This window comes from Vigna unguiculata, chromosome 3 (genome assembly GCF_037176805.1).
Source record: "Vigna unguiculata cultivar grain cowpea cultivar isolate G323 ecotype 2 chromosome 3, ASM3717680v1, whole genome shotgun sequence".
NCBI classification, from domain to species: Eukaryota; Viridiplantae; Streptophyta; class Magnoliopsida; order Fabales; family Fabaceae; genus Vigna; species Vigna unguiculata.
This window is the reverse complement of record NC_140794.1, coordinates 3,623,776-3,648,665: the sequence shown is the minus strand read 5'-3', so window position 1 is coordinate 3,648,665 and position 24,890 is coordinate 3,623,776. Positions and strand designations below refer to the sequence as shown.

General features: G+C 31.5%; 4 protein-coding genes across 5 annotated transcripts; 2 read left to right on the top strand and 2 right to left on the bottom strand.

Annotated features, from left to right (window-relative positions):
* Positions 1 to 5,091: 5,091 nt before the first annotated feature.
* On the top strand, positions 5,092 to 14,973 carry LOC114176307 (putative copper-transporting ATPase HMA5). Its single transcript, XM_028061297.2, has 6 exons — positions 5,092 to 5,480; positions 11,139 to 12,530; positions 12,972 to 13,226; positions 13,407 to 13,529; positions 13,613 to 14,089; positions 14,315 to 14,973. The coding sequence occupies exons 1-6, from the start codon at positions 5,190 to 5,192 to the stop codon at positions 14,729 to 14,731; spliced, it is 2,955 nt and encodes a 984-aa protein (XP_027917098.1). The 5' UTR covers positions 5,092 to 5,189; the 3' UTR covers positions 14,732 to 14,973.
* Positions 14,838 to 17,522, bottom strand: LOC114176309 (glutathione S-transferase T1-like). Its single transcript, XM_028061299.2, has 7 exons — positions 17,160 to 17,522; positions 16,968 to 17,041; positions 16,799 to 16,859; positions 16,565 to 16,618; positions 16,033 to 16,112; positions 15,463 to 15,668; positions 14,838 to 15,316 (listed from the first exon to the last, which is right to left on the bottom strand). The coding sequence occupies exons 1-7, from the start codon at positions 17,231 to 17,233 to the stop codon at positions 15,116 to 15,118; spliced, it is 750 nt and encodes a 249-aa protein (XP_027917100.1). The 5' UTR covers positions 17,234 to 17,522; the 3' UTR covers positions 14,838 to 15,115.
* A 596-nt stretch (positions 17,523 to 18,118) lies between these two features.
* On the bottom strand, positions 18,119 to 21,167 carry LOC114176308 (glutathione S-transferase T1-like). The gene is made up of 7 exons (XM_028061298.1): positions 20,866 to 21,167; positions 20,707 to 20,780; positions 20,560 to 20,620; positions 20,345 to 20,398; positions 19,674 to 19,753; positions 18,918 to 19,123; positions 18,119 to 18,580 (listed from the first exon to the last, which is right to left on the bottom strand). The coding sequence occupies exons 1-7, from the start codon at positions 20,928 to 20,930 to the stop codon at positions 18,368 to 18,370; spliced, it is 753 nt and encodes a 250-aa protein (XP_027917099.1). The 5' UTR covers positions 20,931 to 21,167; the 3' UTR covers positions 18,119 to 18,367.
* Positions 21,168 to 21,597: 430 nt separating this feature from the next.
* Positions 21,598 to 23,681, top strand: LOC114178919 (putative phospholipid hydroperoxide glutathione peroxidase). 2 transcript variants are annotated; one of them, XM_028065067.2, is made up of 6 exons: positions 21,606 to 21,927; positions 22,016 to 22,092; positions 22,319 to 22,380; positions 22,622 to 22,740; positions 23,196 to 23,363; positions 23,454 to 23,681. In XM_028065067.2, exons 1-6 carry the CDS (start codon positions 21,676 to 21,678, stop codon positions 23,481 to 23,483), a joined length of 708 nt encoding a protein of 235 aa, XP_027920868.1. In that variant the 5' UTR covers positions 21,606 to 21,675; the 3' UTR covers positions 23,484 to 23,681. The 2 variants fall into 2 exon arrangements, with proteins under 2 accessions (XP_085527419.1, XP_027920868.1); XM_085671293.1 differs by having other exon boundaries at positions 21,598 to 21,927; positions 23,196 to 23,522.
* The last annotated feature ends 1,209 nt before the right edge of the window (positions 23,682 to 24,890 follow it).

Below are 24,890 nucleotides of genomic sequence, written 5' to 3'. Positions count from 1 at the left end.
TATCTAAATCTTTATTAACTTGTGAATAAAAGAACATGTTTAAAGATTGAGATGTTAAAAGTTTCTCTCAATTCAAACGCAATCCTCTTTAGCCCATACAAAAAAATGGTTGGATTAGGATAAATGTATTTATGTGTCTGACTGAAAACCCAATCAACCAATTTAAAAAAGAGAACAATTTTGACAAATATTTAGTCATTTTGTTTGTCTTAAATTTATAATAAAATATAAATTAGTTTTCTTGATAAAATTAGAAAACAATTAAAAGTTATCACAAACTTTAAATTATGGAGTTTATTTAACTTTGTTTATAATCTAAATTAAATATTGTTAATATTTTTTTTCCAATAATACACCAGCTTTATTATTTTAGTGTAGTGTGTTTTATATGGAAGTTGAAAGAAAACATGAGACAGACTTACTTTCATCTCTTTTCTGACAAATGAATGTTCAATGACGAAAACTTTATTAGAGAATGCAAAGATCTAAAATATAGTTGAGTACAAGTGATATTTTATAAATTAAGCTTTAATATTTTATTACTAAAACATAGAGTTTGTAAATAGAAAAATCAATTAGTCTAATTTCATTTTATAAAGACCTTCATTTATTTATGGATTATTGTATTTTTTTTCTCTACCTTCTTTTTAGATTTTTTTATCTATGCTCATCTTTTTGAATATTATAAAATACTAATATAGAAACCATTTTTCTCAATCAAAAATTTCACAAGAGAGAATTTTTATCTTCTTTTAATCATTTTAGAATTATACATGTATAGATGGAATAAATTATTGTAAGTGATTTTTTTGGGTTCAAGAGGAATCTCTATTTATCTAGATCATTGTGATATATTCAAATTGTTGATGTGAATTTTATGTGTATATGTTACATCATATAGAAGTGAAAGTGTTTAGAGTTATAATAAGCCGGCGAGGCTTAGACTAAGTTAGGAAAACTAGCTATTTGTTGTTTTTTATTGCTATATTGTATGATATTGTGGTGTGAATGAAATTTGTGATTAAATGAGTACAATAGAGATGTTGGTTATTATTGAAATGAGAATGTGAAAAATGAATTTTTGTGTGGTAACATGATTTGTCTAAGTATGAATTTAATTGATATCAATTGGGTTAAAATCGATCGATGAAAGGTTATTTTAAGACTAGTTATATAATTTTGTACTTTAACAAGTATTTGAAAGACTAAACTTTAATCGGTTTGAATTCTGCCAATTTTTCTTAATTATGCAATTTTGTTGAACAAGCCATTTGCTGAACAAAATTCTCAAGTTTAAAATTTAAGGAGCTAAAGTATTATACTTATTAGGTGATCAAATACTCGTTGAGTAAGTAATGTGTGATGTCAAATAGATCTATAATAAAACTAGAGATAACATAAAAAATTCTAAAATAGACTTTTAGAGAAATAATTTCTATTATAAAACGAAATTTAATTAACTTCAAATCACCGGTTCCATTAAAAAAAATATGAAAAAGTTAACTTTTTTTAATCATGAGTCAAATTTTAGTGACAGGCTAGTCTATGTTCCCAATTAATTTTTTCCTAATTAAACATTTTTTTTGTCAAAACTATTTTTTGAGACGTAAAACGGTAGAAACTAGTTTTTTTTAGTACATCTCATTTGTTTATTGTATATTTCGAGTCAAATGTTTGTTCCAAAATTATCACATTTTCATAAAGACCATACTCACTCAAATTTAAGATTTGGATTTAGTTTTGGACTACTTATTAGAACAAGTTGCTACTACTTATACTAACCAATAATAGTATCTTCTATTATTTATTTTATTAGTAGTTTTTTTAAATTGAAGTATTTTATCCTAAAAATAGTTAATGCAAATAATATTGTAATTTGGATCTTATAACATAAAATGTATTAAAAATAATTATAGAATTATTGATAACATTTTTATAAAATATTTTATTTTTAATTAGTTTTTTTTTCCTTTAATTTTTATGAATAATAAGAATTATTGGTGAATTTTCACCAGTAATTTTGGAAGGTTAAAATATAGTATACTCGAATTAAACGTAATTTTAATGTTTAATCTTTATATAACATTAATAAGATTCATCTTTTACTAGTTGCAAAGTAAAGAGATTTTTCTTATCACATTTGTTTTACCTTTTGTGTTGTGTGTAAACAAATAACACTAATTTTTATTTTACATTAAAACAATTAAAAATAATAATTAATAATTTAGTTCTTATAATTTGCTTTACGATTTAATTTAGTTCTTATGTTTTTTTTTATTATTTTTTTTAAATGACTTAATGAGATTATTTTCATTAAGTTAATATTAATACCACATAATGTCACGTATCAGAATATATACTTATCAAGATCTGAATATTTTTTATTTTTAGAAATGTCAGGTGTTAACATCATAAATTTTAAAATATAAAATGACCTAGATTTTTATACATGACAAATTTAGATTTCGAAACAACATTTTTAAATCATATTAACAACAATTTAAGAAAATGAACACTCAAAATCATTTTATGAAAATAGAGACTCAATTAACACAAAAATAAATATAAAAATAAAATAAATACAAAAATTAAACGACTAATTAAATCTTTCAAAAATGATGAATTTAAGGATTGAGTTGATAGTGAAATCTACTTCACCGATTATAAGCTTCAAATAAAATATATACATTATGGATATTTGAAAAAGAAAAACTAAATAAAAAAAAGGGAATGTATGCAGTATAAGGTCACGGGAAGGTACAAATGGTAACAAAGGCTTTGCCTCTTGCTGTTATCATTCCTCCTTCTTTTTTAATTAACGTTGTGAGTTTTACGTGTAAGCCATGAATTAGGAGCTAGTTAATGACAGAATTAGTATTAAACTTAGGTATGATGTAAAAGTTTGTGGAGCATGAATAATATTTTAAGTTGTGTAGGGTGTTATAAAGTTATTCAACTCACGGCGTTAACTACTAAATTACAAAACAACCTCGTTCACTCTGAACACAAATTATTTATTTTATTTTTTTCGTCTGTTCTTTTCGTTCTCTGCTTAAATAGATTTATCATATAGTCAACCAAACGTCATGACCAAAGTTTTCCCTTTGTTCAGACATGAAAGAAATAAAAATATTATAAGAGTACATAATATTTTAAGATTTAAATCAAAGAAAAACTATTTATAAAATCCATTTTTGTTAAATTTAAATATATATTTAGTTTTAAAAACCTTTCTCTCTCTCTGGGTTCTTGTCTTATCCTATGTTCAACATAGGAATAGTGCTTATTAATAATTCATTGGTGTTTGTATCATTATGTATTTTAAAGTTTCTAAGATAAGATTAGAACATTTTGGAGTACGTTTTATTTAAAATCTGCAAATTTAACTGGAAATATAAATTTGGAAGTATAGATTTTCATATTTTTGAAAAAAATATTTATAGCACATTTTGTTCCTTTTTATTTACTTCAAAAAATACCAATGTTTTTTCAAAATGTTTTGTGAAATACCGTTTCAACACAGACAAAAAACCACTTAAGTGATATTTTAGATTGTTAATGCGACATTTGATTTTCTTTTATTCTAATATTTCTGCAAATGAATAATTAACGGGATAGAATCAGTCCTATCATAAAGAATAACAAATAAAGATAGTTTAATGAAATCGTTTCACTTATTTAAGTTATTTGCCATTTTTATTAATCTCTGTAAAACAGACTTAAGCGTTACTTATTTAAAACATTGTCAGTAATTTATAACTTAAATAAAAATGTCAATTATTTTCTTATTAGAACAGTCTAGGCTTTTTTAGCTAATCATCATTACAATGTGAGTAATTCTCTCTTAATATAATTTCAAATGACATGATAATGATTAAAACTTTGAATCTCTTTACTATGCAACACAGGTTATCATTTATGTCAATGTTAACAGAATATTGGTAATCTAAAAATTAAAATTATGGTATAATAATGTTAATAATTTTAAACAATAGAAAATATTTCACAAAATAATAATTTAACTAAACGCTTATGCTCTTTAAAAAAGCATAAAAAACTTGAAGAAAACTGTTTACTAAATCCGTACAATTGGTTCAATGCCACAGTTGTAATTTCTTCATTATAATTGATGTAGAGATTTGTGACAGCAATATTGACAAAATAATTTATTATTTTTTTATAAAAAAATAGTTTTATGAAAAAATATGTTTGATCTAAATTAGGTGAGACATTTAAAATGATAAATAATTTTCTTACATGGAATTTGAAGTAACATTACACAAAGGATTAAAATCTGATTATGTACTTGGACAAAAATTGCGTCCAAACACATTTTAGGTTTTTCTAAGTGTTGAAGAGTGTCTAAATTGTTTTATTACGTGACATTTATGTTAATGTGACCTTAAAGTACAACGTTTTTTTTTTATAATATATTTTCTCTGTTTTATATTTCATATATTATTTTTTGTGAAAATATCATAGTTGCGAGTGAGAGAGTGTGGATTTCACATTGCAATTATACTTCATCTTAAATGAATATATTAATATATATATATTATTTGAAATTGAACATTTATCCAATAGCAAAAAAGCCAGGGAATCTAATGCAGGAAAATACTTTTATTTTTTATTAATAAAATGTTGATTTACTTTTTATTCATAAAATTTTCCAATAAATAAAAATTAAATTTCAATATTTTTTCATACATTACTATTTTTTTTTCAAGCCATCATTAACGAACACAGGCCCACAGGGAACCCTGGATGTTTGCATTTGCATACATAAAAAAACGTATTCGTGAGTAAAAATCTTACGTAGATCAATGTTCATCCGGTTTAATTACCCATTAATTTCATTTTCTTGTGACCTATGCACCTGAAAATGTAATAAACATTATATATTTTATTGTCGTGACATTTACTAATTAAATTCTCTCCATGTATGTTTAAGTAAATTATAATTTGGTACTAAAATTAAAAGTGTTGTATAATATATAAGAAATAATATATTTTTTCTAGGTCAATGTTTTACAAGAGGTATGAGAAAGAGATATATTTTGAATTTCAATCGACATCAAAGGAGTGTAATGATTATACGAAAAAAAAGATAAAAAAAAAGAAAGGGGATAGAGAAAAAATGGAAGCATAAAAGGAGAAGAGTTAGGGTGTGTTTTGGGGTGGTGTTAGAAATGGGAAGTAAATTTTTAGCGTTAGCGTGCTTGCGGAAGAATGAGGGTTCGGGTAACCTTTCACCTCGTTCTCACTATCCGTCGATGCCGAGATATCCGAAAGGTGTGACGGAAGAAGAAGGAAGCAGCAACGTTTTGCTGAAAGCGGTTTTCTCAGTCACCGGAATGACCTGTTCCGCCTGTGCTGCTTCCGTCGAGAAAGCCGTCAAACGTCTTCCCGGAATTCGCCAAGCCGTCGTCGACGTTCTCAACAATCGTGCTCAAGTCCTCTTCTACCCATCCTTTGTCAATGTACGTAATTATTATTATCTTCATTTTTTAATTAATTATTAACAACATTGCATTCATCTTCAATTCATCACTGTGTATGCATGTTTCTTTTTTCTGTTTTTTGAAACCCTTGCGTTGCGTACTACACCTTTCACTGTTGTATGTTTTTCCTTTTCTGTTGCTTTGAAAGGTAGATTCAATTGAATAATAATAATAATAATTAAATTTTAATTATTAATTATAGTAAATAATTTAACATATAAAAGTTATGATTATTAAAAAACATTTATATAACTATATAACTATATATATAACTATATATATATATATATATATATATATATATATATATATAAACAAAGTTTTAAAGAAAAAAGTTGATGGACTGGCTTGTTGGTTAGTTTGTTCCTGCTTTAAACATGGTAGGTCATTGCGTTCTGATTTTGACAAACTAACAACAAATCCATCTCACATGCTTTACCATCTTAAAAATATATTTTGTTTACAAATAATTAATTTTAGTAAAAAAATCTTAAAATTTTATTACTTTACTTTTTCAACTTTCATAAAAAATTACTTTATTCAATAATTTTGTCAACTATATTAACAACATATTTATCAAAAAATCATTTTCGATAGATTAATACAATAATAAACTTAAAAGTGTTGTATAACATATACAATAAACATTCACTTGTTTATGTTATATAACATATACAATAAACATTCACTTAAGCATGTAATTTGATTTTGAGAATTTGATGTAAACTTAATTGAGATGTGGACTTATGAAAAGTTAACAATCATCTTACCATATAAAATATTATGAGTGTTAAAAGTTTATAAAGATAGTAAATGTCACTTATATGTTATAAAAAAAATACTTTTATTTTATTTTATTCATATATTTCATATATATATATATATATATATATATATATATATATATATATATATATATATATATATATAAAATATAACTGAATATAAAATTAAATGATTTGCGTGATTTTTTTTTAAATAAAATTATAAATTATTAATCCAAAAAATTTTCTTTTTCAAAAACAGATTTAAGCAAGATGCTGACTTAAATAAATGTAAAAGTGAGTGTAAGATTAAGTAATGTTTACCATAAGAACAAATAAATTGAAAGAAGAAATCAATAATATTACATGTGATATTTTGTTATATTTGTATGTTTTTGTATGTTTCAATTTATAAAATGCCAAAATCAATTTTTTGTAATTATTTACTATAAAAAACCGAACAAATAAATTAAAATCTTTGTTATGAAATAAATAAATTTGATAATTACGAATTAAATGTTTTTTGTTATAAAAAAATTATGTTTCTTTCCTAAATTTAAATTATAAAGAATTTAATCTTCCTGTACAAAGTCATATAAAAAAAAATATTCCTTACAAATAGCATGTAAAGTAATTCACATATCACATACGAATTTTTAGAGTGAAATATAGTATTGTTTTCCATATCACAACTTTATAGAGTATTATAATACAACATATATGCGCTTTGTTTGTTAAGAAAGATGTTTTACTCGACTTTAATAAAGTACAAAAATAAATACTTTATAATTTAATTTAAGGATGAATTTTTTTTATAATACTTTAAAAATAAAAACAAATTTAATCCTAAAATCAATAATACATTGATTTAAGTAACACTAGTTATTGGGGCTTAGTGATTAGTAATGCAATAGAAAATATTAACAGATTAAATAATGGAAATCAATAACTAATTTAGTAATAAAAAATCAATTATTAATTTAGTGACTAATAGTTCTGACAAATCTATTCAAAAAAGAGATGACTCATTTGATAATAACTAATCTAGTAATTAACGGAAGCAATTAGTAATTTAGTAATTGATAGCAATGATGGAAATGGCCGAAATACTAATCAATTTAATAGAAATAATGGTTGATGTAGTGATTAATTTTAAAATTTAAAATCAGTTACTAAGATATCTATCACTATATCGGTTTCCAATGATTTTTTTTTTTCAATAATATAATTGTAATATTTTTCAACTTTCTTAAAGTAACATGTAATCTAATGAGAATTTTGGCGGAAAAATGATATTTACCCCCAACATTAATTTAATTCATTAACATTTCCATAACTTAATCAAAATAACTTAAAATTGTTTTTTTTTCAATTTTGAATTATTTATGACAACAATAAATTATTTTAAAATAAAAATATTTTTATTTTTATTTTGTGATTTTAACTCACTCTATATAACCATTATTTTCTTCATCATACATTACTTTTCCTTTATATGACTGTTCTCACTTTCGTTAGACCACGCTTATGAACTCTTTCATTTTGTTACACCCCTTCTCAAGCTCTTCACGGGTCTTTGTTTGTTACTGCTTATCATATATATTATTTAAATTTATTCTTTTACAAGTTTTTTATTTGTTTATGGAAGAAATTTACTTATACAATTTGTTTGTAAATCAAACATGTCATGTTATATATCAAATATTACATTTAAATTAATAAAACATTTTCGAAAAAAACTTATGAAATATAACAAATATTTAATACGAGTTATAATATATTTAATATGCCAATTTTTATTAAATAGACCAAATTTGGTATATTTAAAAGAAACATATTAATTTTATTAAATAAATTCAGCATATTTAATAAAATACACATTTAGGAATTAAATCCGTAAATTGAAATATTTAACCTTCTTTTTTCTACAAATGATCTAATCATACTTAATAACAATTTAATTACTCAAATCAATACTTAATAATTAATCAGATATAAATTTGAAGATTCTAATATTAAATAATAATATTTATTTTTTATATATAATTAATAATTAAAAAAATATATGTCAAATAATAAATTGTTATGTATGTATATTTAATAATTTCGAAAGAAAGACCTCTTTAGAAAAAACTAACAAATTTAATTGATATTAGATTTCTCAGTATTATTTTTAATTTATTATTCATTGATATAAAAATAGTCACTTATTATTACTATTATTTGAGAAACGTTTGATGAGATAATAAATTGCATACATTTATGTGAACATAGTCTTAAATATTTTAGTATATTAAATATTTGATATATGACATATGGTAAAATATTTAATATATCGAATAGTAAAGAATTGGTATATTTTTAAATTAGTCTAATTTTATTTAAATTAATTTCAAAATTAACTTAAACCATGTATACGATTATGTAAAAATATTTAATATATACTCACAGATATGTCTAAATCAAGTATGTAACATCTCAATTTCAGCAGCTTAAAACTAATAAAAATAGGGAGTTCATCATAGTTTCAAAACAGATAATTCAGTGTACACAATATATTAATACAGTCTTACAAAAGGTATGACTATAAAAAAATATATCTTACAAAAGGTATGACTATAAAAAAATATATCACTTATACACTTAAACTAAACTAATAAACTCTGTACTACTGACCACTGTTAAAGCTCCCACTGGAAACCTCCTCTTCAACACTAACACGATGGCTCTTCATCCTCCAGAAGTGCCTTTGACACTACAACCACATCTGCTCCCACCGAATAGGTGATCATCGCAAAAGGAAACATACAACACAAGACAGGAACAAAAAAAGCAAGGGTAAGCTAATCTGATTAAGGAATCATGCAGTTCAATTATAAACAAAAACCATGCAATCTTTCTCATTATCACCATAATCATATAGACCACCACAACACATATACATGACTATAGACTCAATATCTGGATTATGTAAGCGACATCGGATCTCTTGGTGGCTTGTACCTGTAGCGGTTCCCAAACTCTGCAGAGTCTGGACACATGGAGTATTCACCCGACCGTTCCCAGGGTAAGTCCCCTCCACGTCTAGACTGGATCAAGTCCAACGACGAGGACCTCCTGCTACTCCTCACGACATAATCCATTCTGCTCTATCCCCCTCCACGTCTAGACTGGATCAAGTCCAACGACGAGGACCTCCTGCTACTCCTCACGACATAATCCATTTTACTCTATCTGAGCTTGAATGATTATTGGAGTTTCAGGATACCAACCATTATAGATTCCTTACATCCTTACACACACTACAATTCCACTTGGATTTCCCTTGAAAATCCATTTCAACCTCATCTTCTCATAATTTTTATTCATTCAATTTAATCATACAATACATCAATGGTAGCATTCCAACCATACAGGGCCTAAGTTGCACAAGGATACATTAAAACATACATTTCCACCAAAGAAAACAGAATTAGAGCACTACTACTGCAGTAGCTCTCGCTCAGGCAAGCCAGTCTCGCCTAGGCGAGACACTAACAATGGCAAAAAGAGAAAACCTGGACGAACTCTTGCTCAGGCTAGGCTGGTTCGCTTAGGCGAGATTGTCTCTCGCTCAGGCGACCCCAGCTCGCCTAGGCGAAACTTCGCGTAGGAACAGAGGTGCGTCTCCTGGTGTTTTCGCTCATGCGAGCGTCACTCGCCTAGGCGAAAATACCATGTCACGAACCTGTTCCCACATGCAGTGGATCAGTTTGCCTCAAGCACAAATCAATTATTCACCAAATCATGCAATTCAAACACTAATTCATCTATCAAACACGTAATTCAAGCTCATCTACGAATTTTCTATTCAAATTAAGAAGAGTGGTTAGCTTCCCTTACCTGTTATCCTGTTTAGACAGCTTTATAAACGTCAACGCCTTAAAAACATCAACACCTCTAACTCCACAGGATGCTCTATCTACACATAGAAACATCACAAGAACGATCAGGACATACCGTTATGATCACTGATCAACAGAGACTCATACTGATGATTAAAACGTCGCATGCAAGCGGAAGAGGGCTTGCATGCAACAGAAAACAGAAAAAGACTAAAAAGAGAGCAGAAACTCAATTTACGCGAACGGAGATACTGATCGGTCCAATTTGAAGAGCTTGCCGAGAGGATCAATCCTACGGTCTCGGTTCTTCAATCAGACGACCAGAAAGACAGAACCTCTAAAGAGAAGTCAGAGAACTTTAAAAATTAGAAAAGTGATTTATAGAGAGATGGTGTGTTTTAAAATAATGAAACTTGTTTATAACAATTCTATTTATACTAAAACCTTTTAATATTAAAATAATCGTCTCACTATTTTTAAACCACTATAACTTTTAAAACGTCATTTTCTAGGATCTTACATTAGTACACCTTAAAAAGTAATATATACTTACAAGAATATATTTTAATTATAAAGCAAGCTAAATTAATTTAATTCAGAAATTTGGTCCTTAGATTGAGATAAAGTAATTAATTCAAATGGAGGTTAATTATTCTAAAAAATAATTCCATTAAGTTGAATTATAATGATATATTATTATGTCGTTTTTATTCAATAAATGATTCTTTCTATTGAAAATTTATTCATTAAACCAGTCCGTAACTTAAAAAAAAAAACAGTCATTAATTTCACTACTAATAATAAACTACAGTTTTTTAAACTAAATTCGGTACCTGTATTTCCTGTGTATTCACAAACTATACATGTTATAAAAAGAATCTAAATATATACATGGTATAAAACATTAAATCGCTTGTAACTGAGCTTTCGATATAATTCAATGATTGACACTGTTTTTGCTTGATGTCTCCATGGCATTCTCTTCTCAGGAAGAGACCATTCGTGAAGCCATTGAAGATGCTGGATTCCAAGCCACATTAATCAGAGAAGATAACGAGACATCTGTTCAGATATGCCGCATACGTATCCAAGGCATGACATGCACGTCGTGTTCCTCCACTGTTGAATCTGCGCTTCAAGCAATCCAAGGAGTGGTGAAAGCTCAAGTGGCCCTTGCAACTGAGGAAGCTGAAGTTCACTACATTCCAAACGTTGTCACCTACAACCAAATCTTAGAAGCAGTAGAAGACACTGGTTTTCAAGCCACGCTTATCAGCACAGGTGAAGACATGAGCAGAATAGACCTTCAGGTTGAAGGAGTAAGGACGGGTCGTTCCATGAGAATAATTGAAAATTCTCTTCAAGCACTCCCTGGAGTCCAAGGTGTAGAAACACACCCTTTGTTGAACAAAGTGTCTCTTTCTTATAAACCAGACTTGACAGGGCCAAGAAATTTCATTAACGTGATTCAGGAAACCGGGTCTAAGCGTTTCAAGGCAAAGATTTTCCCGGAAGAAGGAGGGAAAAGGAATAGTCATAGGAGGGAGGAAATCAAGCAATACTACAGATCATTCTTGTGGAGTTTGGTGTTTACTATTCCTGTGTTTCTAACCTCCATGGTGCTTATGTATATCCCTGGAATTAAGCATGGACTAGATGCCAAAGTTGTTAAAATGCTTACAGTGGGGGAGATCATAAGATGGGTGCTTTCTACACCAGTGCAGTTTGTTATAGGGAAGAGGTTTTACTCTGGTGCTTACAAAGCATTACGCCTTGGCTCTCCCAACATGGATGTTTTGATTGCCCTGGGGACAAATACAGCGTACTTTTACTCAGTGTATTCTGTGCTGAGAGCTGCTACATCTAATGATTTCAAGGGTACTGATTTCTTTGAGACCAGTGCTATGCTTATTTCGTTCATTTTGCTAGGGAAGTACCTTGAGGTTTTGGCCAAGGGAAAGACATCCGATGCAATTGCCAAGCTCATGAACTTGACACCTGACACTGCTATATTGTTGACGTTGGACAGTGAAGGAAATGTTGTTGGTGAGGAGGAAATTGATAGCAGGTTGATTCAGAAGAATGATGTGATTAAGATCATTCCTGGTGCAAAAGTGGCTTCTGATGGATTTGTTATTTGGGGTCAGAGCCACGTGAATGAGAGCATGATAACAGGTGAGGCACGTCCTGTGGCAAAGAGAAAAGGGGATACTGTTATTGGAGGAACTGTGAATGAAAATGGAGTGTTGCATATTAAGGCTACATGGGTGGGATCAGAGAGTGCCCTTGCTCAGATTGTCAGACTTGTTGAGTCAGCACAGATGGCCAAGGCTCCTGTGCAGAAGTTTGCTGATCGCATTTCCAAATACTTTGTGCCTATGGTAGGGATTAGCTAAATTTCCATATTGATTCTCCAATAATCTCTCTGCAATATTTACTATTTCATTCATTAATATATTTGAATAGCAACAAATTAGTCATCTATTACGGAAAGTTTTCTTGTATAGCTATAGGCAAAGTTTCATGGTATAATGTTTAAGATTCTTATTGAATGGGATTCTCTTGATGATTATGAGAAACATTCATTCAGCTTGAAAATGTTAGAAGAAAGTCTAGTATCGTCTTCCTCAGTTATCGGTATGCAATTTATGTATCTTGGTATCAAAGCTTATAACAAATCTTGGTAATTGTTTATTCTGTCAGGTTCGTCTAGTTTGATAGATGGTTTCTGCATTTCATGTTTGTTTTCTAGGTTTTATCTTCTAAAATTGAATCCTTATGTCTGTGTAGCACACTTACTTTAAAGGGGTTTGTTTGAGCAGGTTATTTTAAGCTCATTTTCAACTTGGCTTGCCTGGTTTATAGCTGGAAGAGTTCGTGCTTACCCCAAGTCCTGGATACCATCTTCCATGGACAGCTTTCAGCTTGCTTTGCAGTTCGGGATTTCTGTCATGGTCATAGCCTGTCCATGTGCTTTAGGTTTAGCAACACCAACTGCAGTCATGGTTGGTACTGGAGTAGGTGCATCTCAGGGAATACTTATCAAAGGAGGTCAAGCATTAGAAAATGCACATAAGGTCAGCACTTTACATTAAAGTACAGGTCCTTAAGTTCAGTATTTGCTTTGTAAATGTTGGTGAAGTTAACATGAACTTGCGTAGGTTGTCTTTCTTAAAGGTGGGATTTTGTGCTTCTGAAAAGATGTCGTATGTATACATAGATACAACATTTGAATCTGTATATGGTTTGCCTTGTAGGTGAACTGCGTTGTATTTGACAAGACTGGTACTCTCACTGTCGGGAAGCCTGTGGTAGTAAATACGAAGTTGTTAACAAATATGGTACTCCGAGAATTCTATGAACTTGTGGCTGCAGCTGAGGTAGGCATTCAACATTGAGTTTCACCATGCTTATCCATGAATTATTGCAATAAAAGTTTACATTGTTTAATTTCTTATGACAGGTGAATAGTGAGCATCCACTGGCGAAAGCTGTTGTAGAGTATGCTAAAAGACTGAGAGATGAAGAGAACCCCATTTGGCCAGAGGCACGGGATTTTGTGTCCATTGCTGGACATGGAGTTAAGGCCATGGTTAGAAATAAGGAAATACTTGTGGGTAATAAGACCTTGATGGCCGACCACAATGTTGCACTTCCTGTTGATGCTGAAGAGATACTGGCAGAAGCGGAAGCAATGGCTCAAACTGGAATTATAGTGTCTATAAATAGGGAAGTTGTTGGGGTTTTAGCAGTATCTGATCCATTGAAACCAGCTGCACAAGAAGTCATTTCCATTCTCAAGTCTATGAAAATTAGGAGCATCATGGTGACTGGGGACAATTGGGGAACTGCCAATTCTATAGCAAGGGAAGTTGGAATTGAAACTGTTATTGCTGAGGCGAAACCTGAGCAGAAGGCTGAGCAAGTGAAGGACTTGCAGGTACTTCGTTTAAAATATCTGAAAAGATTTTACCGATTTACCATATTATTCTATTTACATAAATATCTAATAAGATTTCACCACCTTACCATGTTATCTTATTCACTAACATGATGTGATGTCTATACCTTATGGTGAAAGTGTATATAAACTACACCTAGTTTATACCATATCTCTAACATGTCTTACCTGTGGTTAACATATTGAGCACCCTTTCTTGTTTAGGCTTCTGGGCACAGGGTGGCTATGGTGGGGGATGGTATCAATGATTCACCAGCACTTGTGGCAGCAGATGTAGGGATGGCAATTGGTGCTGGTACAGACATTGCTATTGAAGCTGCTGATATTGTCCTGATGAAGAGCAATTTGGAGGATGTCATAACTGCCATTGATCTTTCCAGAAAAACGTTTTCTCGAATCCGTCTCAACTACATATGGGCTCTGGGCTATAATCTGCTTGGAATTCCAATCGCTGCTGGAGCTCTTTTTCCCTCTACACGATTTCGGTTGCCACCGTGGGTTGCCGGGGCTGCCATGGCTGCATCTTCTGTCAGTGTGGTTTGCTGTTCTTTACTGTTGAAGTATTATAGGAGACCCAAGAAGTTGAACAATCTTGAGATACGGGGCATAAGCATTGAGTGATGTAAAATATGGCAAGAAGAACTCATGGCGGGTCTTGTGTTAGCTCTACTATAGTATGTGGTGACTTGTTCAGTTATATGTATCAAGAACCTAAGACAGTTGCCACTTGTCAGAAGTTGTAAACATTGCTTGCATGTAAATAATTCTGGTGTTGGAATAATGTACGCAATGAAAATCCTTCAAGTAATGATATTTGCACCCGCAAAAGTTACAGGAATTAAAATGGCGGGTTTATTTCAGTACATTTATATTCGTGTCTTTTCAGGAAGATGTAAATTTCTTCAAGCCGACAAAGCAAAGCTTAACACTCAAGGCTCAAGTCTGTTGAAAGAAAAAGGCTATGATTACGTTGTCAGTCTTGAAGCAAAGATGAAGGCATGTCTGTCACATCTTTGAATGGTGGCTAGGCTCAGTCGAAGTTTCAGCTACCCTTGAACGCTGCTGTTCAAATTTCTTTTTAGCTCTATAAAGGATATTATGCATTTCCTCAAAGTGAGGATTTGTTGCAGCTCTTGTATCATCAATCCACTGAAGAACTTTCTTGTATGGGGATAATATACGACTCCGATTCTTCTCATCCAAAACCTAAGTTCATCACAGTTTAATTTTAAAAAATTCATGTAAAATGCAATTATGCTACCAATCAAAATTTTAATTCAACTGAAGATTTAAAGACGTTGAGCCAATTTGGTTGAATGCAGCACCAATAATTACAAGTCACATACAGTTACCTCAAGTTGCATAAGTTCACAAACCATGCTGAGATCTGCTATAGATGGCTGAGAACCACCAAGCAGGAAGCGTCCCTCTCCATTGAGCCAAACATCCTCTAGCTTTGATAAAGAAGAAAATAACACTTTTTCTGCTTCAGCAGCTGCTTTTGGATTAAGTGGACGGCCAGTTGCAGGTCCTAGTACAGTATTTACTACATAGTTCACTGCAAAAAGGTCGTGCTTCTACCAGTTAGTCATAGTTCACAAGAAACATGCCAGTTCTCTAAATATAGGACAAAACAAAGATGTTCTAAGGCTAGAAACATATGATTCAACATATGGCCTGCAGAAATGGTAAACAATTATTAAAGATATTGCTAACTTAGACTCTATACGTACAACATACCTGAATGGTAACAGTAAGCATGTAGAAGATAATGACTTGAATTTTCTTTTAGTAGTCTGTAGCTAATATATTTAACAGTTCCTAACTAGCACACAAGTTCCATAGCAGAAACTCTACTGTGCACGGATAATTGGGTTATTCTAAGGAGTTGGAAGATGTCTGGATTTAGTTGTGTAAAGCACCTGTTCCATGTCGTAAATTAGAGTGATGCCAATCCATTACCGAGTTAATCTTTGCTCTCCTGAAAATATCGCTTGGGTACCTGATACACCATCATGACAAGTATGATTAGTTTAGATTGTAGAAAATGTATCTACAGTACAGGTAGCACCGAATTGAATTTAAATTCAATACATTTTCTATTTACATATTTAAGCTTAAGCTTGATTCAATTAACCAACTTATAAAGTAAATTTGCACTTACTTATATACTATAACCCGGTTATATTTCTAGACTATAACCTGGTTATATTTCTAGTTGATATAAAATTTCACATATCCAAAAGTGAAGAACAAGAGTACTAACAATAAGCAGCCCAGGTCATGATTAGGCCGTTGTTATCTTGTATGTTCAACTAACAAAATAAAATCATGTTAAACTACTGCGTAGTGAAACATTATAACTCTCGTTTAAAAAAACTTTGAAGTATTTCTTTGAAACAACCAGGTAGTTCAGGAAGGGACTTCAGAAGCAAAAGAAAAGAATCTACTAACCAATGGTCAGCAATTCCAGGAAAAGCAGAATTAAGATAGACAATGATTGCGTGGCTGCCAAAACAAAACGAGGTTTATTAAGAACACATAATAAAATAAAATATTCAAATCTTGGATACTCCATCCTCATTAAAGTCAACTACGTAGGCATAATGTGCCCTCTGCAATAATGCGTAAAATAATCATTAATATCATAGAGGTGGGTTAGAAGACAAGGGCATTGTCAAAGATTACCTCTCGGAGAGGTTGAAGCTTCCATGAACAATAGCCGGAACTTTCTGCAGAGGGTTTACTTCTGCAAAAAATAAAATACATTTCAGATCAACAGAAGAATAAACCACTAATTTTGCACCAATCAGTAGCACTGCAAAACAAATGCACTAGATCTTTTTAATTCAGATACCTCTGAACTCAGAAGAGAGGTGGTGACCTTTGGAAATGTCTACTTTGATCTCCTCGAAGTCAATTCCGTTTAACCTTTTTAACACAGATTATGATAATAGTGTTTAGTTCATCATAATCATATCATAATGTAAATAAATAACAGATCATGGTTTTGTTTAGCGGTGTGTGCAAAGTATGAAGAACTATTAACCTGCAGAATATGAGAACTGCTCGAGAAGGCTGGGACATTCGATCTGCAAACACCTTCAGCTTTTCCACCATCATCGATTACAAGTTTGGGAAGCACAGCAAACAGCGAACCTCCGATTTGACTTTACTCTCTATCTTGTTCGTTGCATTGCTTCGTTTGCCTCATTACACACCAAAAATATCAGCACCTTCTAACGGTCAAACTTTATATCCATAAACTAATGTATTTATGAAATGCTTATAAGGAACAGAGTTTATCCTTTTGGATAAACGTGTTCAACGAAACCAAAACAAACCGTAAATTAGATAAGGTTTTCAGTTTTTTTAAGAAGATATTGTTTCGTACACAAGGGTTTCTGAGAACTTTTGTTAAAAATATTCACTCCCAAATAGTGTTTTAGCTTTGTATCAAAAATACTTAAAACATACACTAAAATATAATTAATTCACTTAACTGTCTCTTTTTTTAAATTGTAAAACTAATCAACAGCAATTTTACTAAATCTACAACAATATTAATAACAACCCTTAACCAAATAGTCTAAAAATGGACTCCTGCTCTTTATTAATAAAGAACTACATACCTTCTCTGCATCCAGAGTCTCCAACTTTTTTAGTTATAAGACATTTTATTAGTGAGAAATTTATATAAAAATAAATTGAGAAATATAATAGTCTTTATCACGCAACGACGTGCTTCCACGCCAGTGCCATTGGATAAAAATACAAATTTATATTGTACAATTCAACGATTGAGGTCAGTATAGTGATGCATTAAGCATTCTTGGTTTTTTACAAAAAAAAAAAAAAAAGTCGTACAATTCAACATAGCTTACAGCAATTTACCAACTCCTTGAAAATATTGTAACAGCAAAAGTAAATTACAGATAGATCAGGTATCTGTTTACGTTTCTGTTCAGTTGAACTGAACATGGACCTAACACTCCACTTCCTTCTCAGTTTGAGCATCAAAAAGTGAAAATTTTCCATTCAACTGAGTTATAACATGTTTCCAAACATACCCTAATATGTGTAACGTCAAAACTGCATTTAGGAGGACGCGATTGTATCTTCAAATGGCAGTGATATTTATTACCTATCCAACATATATTAAGGTGGTCTTAATACAGACAAAAACATCATCATCTTTGATGTTTCAATCAACATATGTATATGCATCACCTAAAGTTATCTGCCAAGGTTGTTTGGTCACATTTTTGAAGTTAGTGGGGTTCTAATCCTAGATTCCATTACGCTATCTGCCTGATTAGATTGCTTCTCAGAAAGCTTCGTTTTGAGCTTATAGAGGATTTTGTGAACTTCATCAAAGTGAGGCCTCGTTGCATTTCTTGTGCTCTCTATCCACTGCTGAACTTTCTTGTGCGGGCCAAGGATACGATCACGGTCCTTCCCATTTAAAAGCTGCAACCAAAAAACCAAGTCAATATCACAATTCCTCTAGATGAGGGGATCAAAATTCTGTCCTGCGTATCACATTTCTAAATAAACAGTTCTTAATTAGACCACATTAAAAGTAAACTGTTTCCTTATCTTAACCAAACCAAACATGCCTGACCACACCTTTATATTTCTGAAACTTCTCAATCATACAACATAAACTAAATCAGAAAGAGGTCGACAATTTTTTTTTTTTCAAACTCAAGAAAAAAGCTTAATGGAAAAATAAAACTATCCCCATTTACCGAAGTCATGACATAATTAGTGATGATTCCTAATTTAGATGAACTTCACCATTTACCTCTAATTGCATAATTTCGCAAACCAGACTGAGATCTGCTATGGATGGGCGTAAGCCACCAAGCAAGTACTTTCCGTTCCCCTTAAGCCAAACGTTTTCTATTTTTGTTAAAGATGAAATCAAAATTTTCTCAGCTTCAGTAGCTGCTTGTTGGTTCAGTGGTAGACCCAATAGTGGCGCTAGTACAGTATTTAGAACAAATGCAGCTGGAATACAATCAAGAAGATATGTCATTAAAAGAAACGAAGCAGGAAAAGTTTTGCATACAAACAAAAAACAGCACCTTCACCTGTGCTCAAAGGAAATTTATGCAAAGCATGGCTTCAACATGTACATGTACATGTACAAGAATAAAATATAAATCAACTCAAATACATGCATTACCAGACCTAAACAAACTGTAATGCACATTACTTTGCCATTGATACAAAGCATCGGAGTAAGATATACTGTCTTCTACAACTAATTAAATTGTCCAGAGTAAGGTATTTGAGCATATTTTTCTGAAGCTTCACTATTATCTTCCAGCTATGTTTTTAACTCTATTCAACTTCCCTACTTTGCAAATAAAGCTATCTGATCCAACAAGCAAGCAAAACATGACACCAATTCTGATTTATTTACATTGAGATTATTATAATAGACCAGCATGATAAGAATTCATGAAATAACATTAACTTTAATACTAGTTTCACATGCAATCAAGAAAAGACAACAACAAAAGCATAAAAGGCTTCTTTTTGAGCTATGATGCACCTGCCCCGCGCCGCAAATTCTGATGATGCCAATCTAACACGGAGTGAATTCTTGCTCTCCTGGAAAGATCGGCTGGGTACCTAAGGGAATGAACAAAACAAAGATTGTTAAAAAAAAAAAAAAGAAAGGCAAAAGAAGTGTCTGTCTACAGCAAGGGGATCAATATAAACACAATAGGAACCTGCTGTATCAAAGACAAGCATACAGAAAGGCAATTATTGCAGTGGGATTTCAATTCTATTGACAAAAATAACTATTTATGTTTTGAAATCCAAAACTATAAGGATATAAAAGTAACTTAATATTTAAAATCTTTACCCTCTCTTTGTAAACCAAACAAGAAAAGGATCACTTCCCCTCTCCTCCCCTCCTCTTAACCAAACAAAATATAAAATCAAAATCCCTCTCTTTCATTTCCTCCCCTTCCCCTCCTCCGTAAAACCAAACGATCCCTTATCACAGAAGCACCATTGCACATACAAACTGCGAAAATAACGTTATCAGTAGCCAAAAAGACGTCACTTTGTTGAGAAACGATGCAGCACTTAGCCAACGAAACACATAAACAACCCAACACCGTTTCCTGCTTCTGTACATTCACATATCTTTATTTCACAGACAACACTGCAATTAAATTTGTAAAGAGGGAGAAAACAATAATAATAACTAACCAATGGTCTGCAACTCCCGGAAACGCAGATGCAAGATACATGAGAATTGCATGACTGCAAAGAAGAAAACAACACACCCGTTAACAAGAATGAAGACAATTCCATACTCCAAAAGCATGGAATGCTTCGACAACTGTAACCAGCACCAAACCAAACCAATAACACAATGAAATTTGAAGAATGACATCAAACATGAAACTTTGAAGCTGAAGTACCTCTCAAATAGCTTGAACCTTCCATCAACAATTGCAGGGACTTTCCTTAAAGGGTTAACCGCTGAAGGAAAATCCAATAAAATTAAAGACGAGAGAGTGTATAATACTGTTTTCCACGAAAATAAAAATCGACAATTGACTGATTACCTTGGAATTCGGGAGATAAGTGCTGACGTTTGGATAAATCGACTTTGATTTCCTCAAAATCTATTCCATTCACTCTGTACGAAACCGTATTCAAATTCCAGAAGGAGACAACAAAAGTAAAAAAAGAAAAAGAAAATATAATAAGGGAAATAGAAATACTTGCAGAATACGAGAATCGCACGGGATGGCTGGGACATTCGATCTGCATATACCTTCAGCTTCATCTTTTCTTTCTTTCTCTCACTTGCTTAAGCACTCAACACCGTTTATGTTATCTTATTTGTAATAATCTTACTTCATCCTCTCCTTTTTTTTCTACTTCAAATTTTTGCAAATTAATTGGACCTTATTGGGCTTTTGGCTGTCAAGCCTTCGCGTGTGTTTCTTTCTGCACCGGTCAAATTTCTTTCTTCATCCCATCACATGCTTCCGAAAATTTTGATCCGAACTAGAGGTGGAATGAGTATCTTCCGAAAAAAATCTTTATAAAAGCAAAATCCAATTCGATAAGGTGCAGGAAGAAATTTTATGGGGTGCAGGAAGAACATCCCAAGCCTTCTCTTCCAAGTTCCTTCAAGCGAACATGGAAGTTTGACTCTATTAAAGATTTCGAAATATTATTAAGAAAATAAAATAGATAATTCAAATTTATAATATGTTTATTTTAATAAAGAGGAAGCTTGCCTGCATAAAAGAAAATATGACTAAATAAATACGATTGTATAATAATCAACATTAATTTTTAAAGAAAGTGTGCATGTGCAGCCACGTGTTAAACGTTTACCTCCTCACCGTCGTCACCGATACCGTAATCAGACAGAACTACACAAGTGGTTCACGTTCACATAATAATACAACCTTGGAATCCTGAAACTGGACCCAGCTACGCCAATAAGAAGAACCAAGAAGGAAGGTGTCACTCTACGCGGAATAAAGACGCTATAAATTACAATCATAACGTATTTGCCAATGCTTTCTTCTTCAACCACTCGCATCTTCATCCGCACAACAACTGCTATAAGATTAGCTTCTTCCACCTCTTCTTCTTCTTCTTCTTCCTCTCTTCAAGTCCTCTCCAACCCTACCCTCTCCCGCCCTGTTTTTCACGCTTTTTTCAAACCGCTTCCTTCAACCTCATCCACCTCTTTGTTCTCCTCTTTCAGAACCGATCACACTATGGCCACCTCAAGCGCCAAATCAGTCCACGATTTCACCGTCAAAGTACACATCTTGCTTCTGTTTCATCGTTTGCTTAGTGAAGTGCGTAAACTTTAGATTTAGGTTAACCCTTTTCTTTATCCTTTTTCAGGATGCTAAGGGAAATGATATTAATCTTGGTGACTACAAAGGAAAGGTCCTTATAATTGTCAACGTTGCCTCACAATGGTACCTCTCCAATTTTCAATTTTCTCGTTTTCTTTATTTAATTGAAATTGAAGTTTACCAATTTTAATTTTGATCAAGAATGTTTTCAGTTATGTTCTCTGATTTTACCCTAAATTGGCACAGCTAGTCAGTCATGTGGGTTTATAATTGGAGGATTTCGCCCTTAATTTTGTTTCAGACCAATTCTTTGTGCTTTATTTTGATGTTGGTTCAATGTTTGATGCAGTGGCTTGACTAATTCGAATTACACAGAGCTGAGTCAGTTGTACGAGAAGTACAAACAAAAAGGTTTGTTTTTGTCTTCTGTTCTCGTGCTGTTCCGATTGTTGTCCTGCTGTTTGTTTGTTTCTTGCTGTCCCTTTCATTCTTGTGTCTACTGTTATCTTATGGTGTGGTAGCGTCAATGTTATCTCTGTAGCATGGCAAATTCATTATGTTTTAGTCTGCATGTTTTGTTCTGTTCATGTTGAACCGATTACAGTAACAAACCCATGTCTTCTTTCTCAAAACATTGATCTTCTTTGTTTAGGTCTGGAGATTCTAGCATTCCCATGCAATCAGTTTGGGGCACAGGAGCCTGGATCTAATGAACAGATACAAGATTTTGTTTGTACTCGCTTCAAGGCTGAGTTTCCCGTTTTTAACAAGGTAAAGAAACCTTTGCTTATTCTCATTTCCCACCGACTGTGATTTCATTCCTGTGTATAGAAAACAACTTCATGCTTTGTCTATATTCTTGGTTTAGCTCTTTGATTACCAATCTTTTAGGCTTTAGCTCAAATCTTGTTTGACTCACAATTTAGCGTATTCTTTCTGTTCACCTCTAATCTCCAATTGGGTTCCCTTGGACATGTTCTGAATGAGTTCTGAAATTAACTCTCCCTGAAAATCAGAGACGATTAATGTATGAACCATTAAAGTAGAGATGAATGGATTCTTCCTTGATGTGGTGTTAATATCCCACCACGCAGCACTAAGAAAACGATCAATTTCAGACTAGGGAAACTAATTCTTGTTTGAATACATTTCACTTTCCTGTGTCTAAGTATTCACTTTACTGTTAACCTTATACTGAGACCATTGTTCTTTTGCATTTAATATAGGTTGATGTGAATGGTGACAGTGCTGATCCACTCTACAAGTATCTAAAATCAAGCAAAGGTGGACTTTTCGGGGATAATATCAAATGGAACTTCTCCAAGTTCCTTGTTGATAAGGAGGGAAAGGTTGTTGATCGCTATGCACCCACAACTTCTCCTCTGAGCATTGAGGTAAGACAATTAGTATTATGCAACAATAGTTTGGCCTATACTTATCTGATATTTTTACATTAACAATGCTTCTTTTTCTGATATCTGCAGAAGGACTTGTTGAAGTTGTTGAATGCTTGAAGCTATGGATGACTGCATCTTCAATAAATGAGTAGAGATTCGAACATAATTATAAATAAGAAATGTGTTGCAGATGTTGTTGCACTTTCATGTCTGTCTTACATGTACTGAAGCATTTGCTCTTGTACCTGATATTATGTTCATAACCATGACATTGTCTACTTATTACTGAGTGTAGTAAACTTAAGCTTTCTATTACATTGCTGTCTTATCATTATCATTAAATTATTATACTGTTGTTAGTAAGTACGATTTAATTTATACTTCTTAACTAGTAGAATTCTGTGGGTCCGTACTTTTATATTTAAAAATATAATTTTAAATACGTAAAATATAAATTATGCTTATGTTTTTATCGAATAATGAAATTATTTTAATTTAATAAAGGATAATATTAAGATGACTAAATAAAACAATAGCTATACAAAATGGTATTTGATATAATGATATAGACAATAATGATAAAAAAAAAACTGTGTTTTGATTGACGTACTTTTTAATTTACTTAAACGTACTGTTTTGTAACACTAATCCAATCAAAAAAGAGTATGAGGGACAAGTAAAAACGAAAAGTGCGTCTTTGGTTATTTTCGTGAATCATTCACCTTTTCATCTTTTCATATCTTAAAATACGAATACGAGATTCTAAAGCCCTTCCAAATCAAACATGGTTATATTTTGCTTGTTTTTTCATATTTAGTTTACCTAATTTGGAGACTAACTGTCTAGTCCATGGAACCAATAATAAAAAAACTTGTAAAAATTAAAAAAATTGGTAATTATCTAATATCAGACTCATATAATATATATATATATATATATATATATATATATATATATATATATATATATATATATGTACACACTTTATATTCATTATTTTAATTTTTAATTTTTCTTTTTCTTTATAAATACAAAAATTACTATTTCTAATAATCAAAAGTGGATTGTCAAATACAAATGGTGTCATGAAACATTTTCCTAAAAATAAACTTCAAAATTAAGTTTGATATATACTGCACTCATTACAAAGTCTTAAAGGTATTATTAGGTTCATTATTCCTTCTATTGCTTGCTCATTTCTATTTAACGTAAATGAGACACTACACTCAATACAATATCTGAAGTCCTTAGTTTATGTACTGTATCTTCCTTTGATTTATGAGTTCATCTACTATGAGACTTCACATTTCATTTTGCACTTCAACAAACCTAATATGGTATCTCATTGTTGTTCTAAAAGACTTGATCTTCTTTACTGAAAATTCTGTCATTCCCAGCAATCAGTTTGAGTCAAGATGTCGAGTATGCTTTCTGGTAAACCCAAAATAATTGGTTTTGTTATCAACATTCTGAATTGGTAGTGATGGGATTCGAAGAACTATTTCACTTGCCATCATGTCTGAG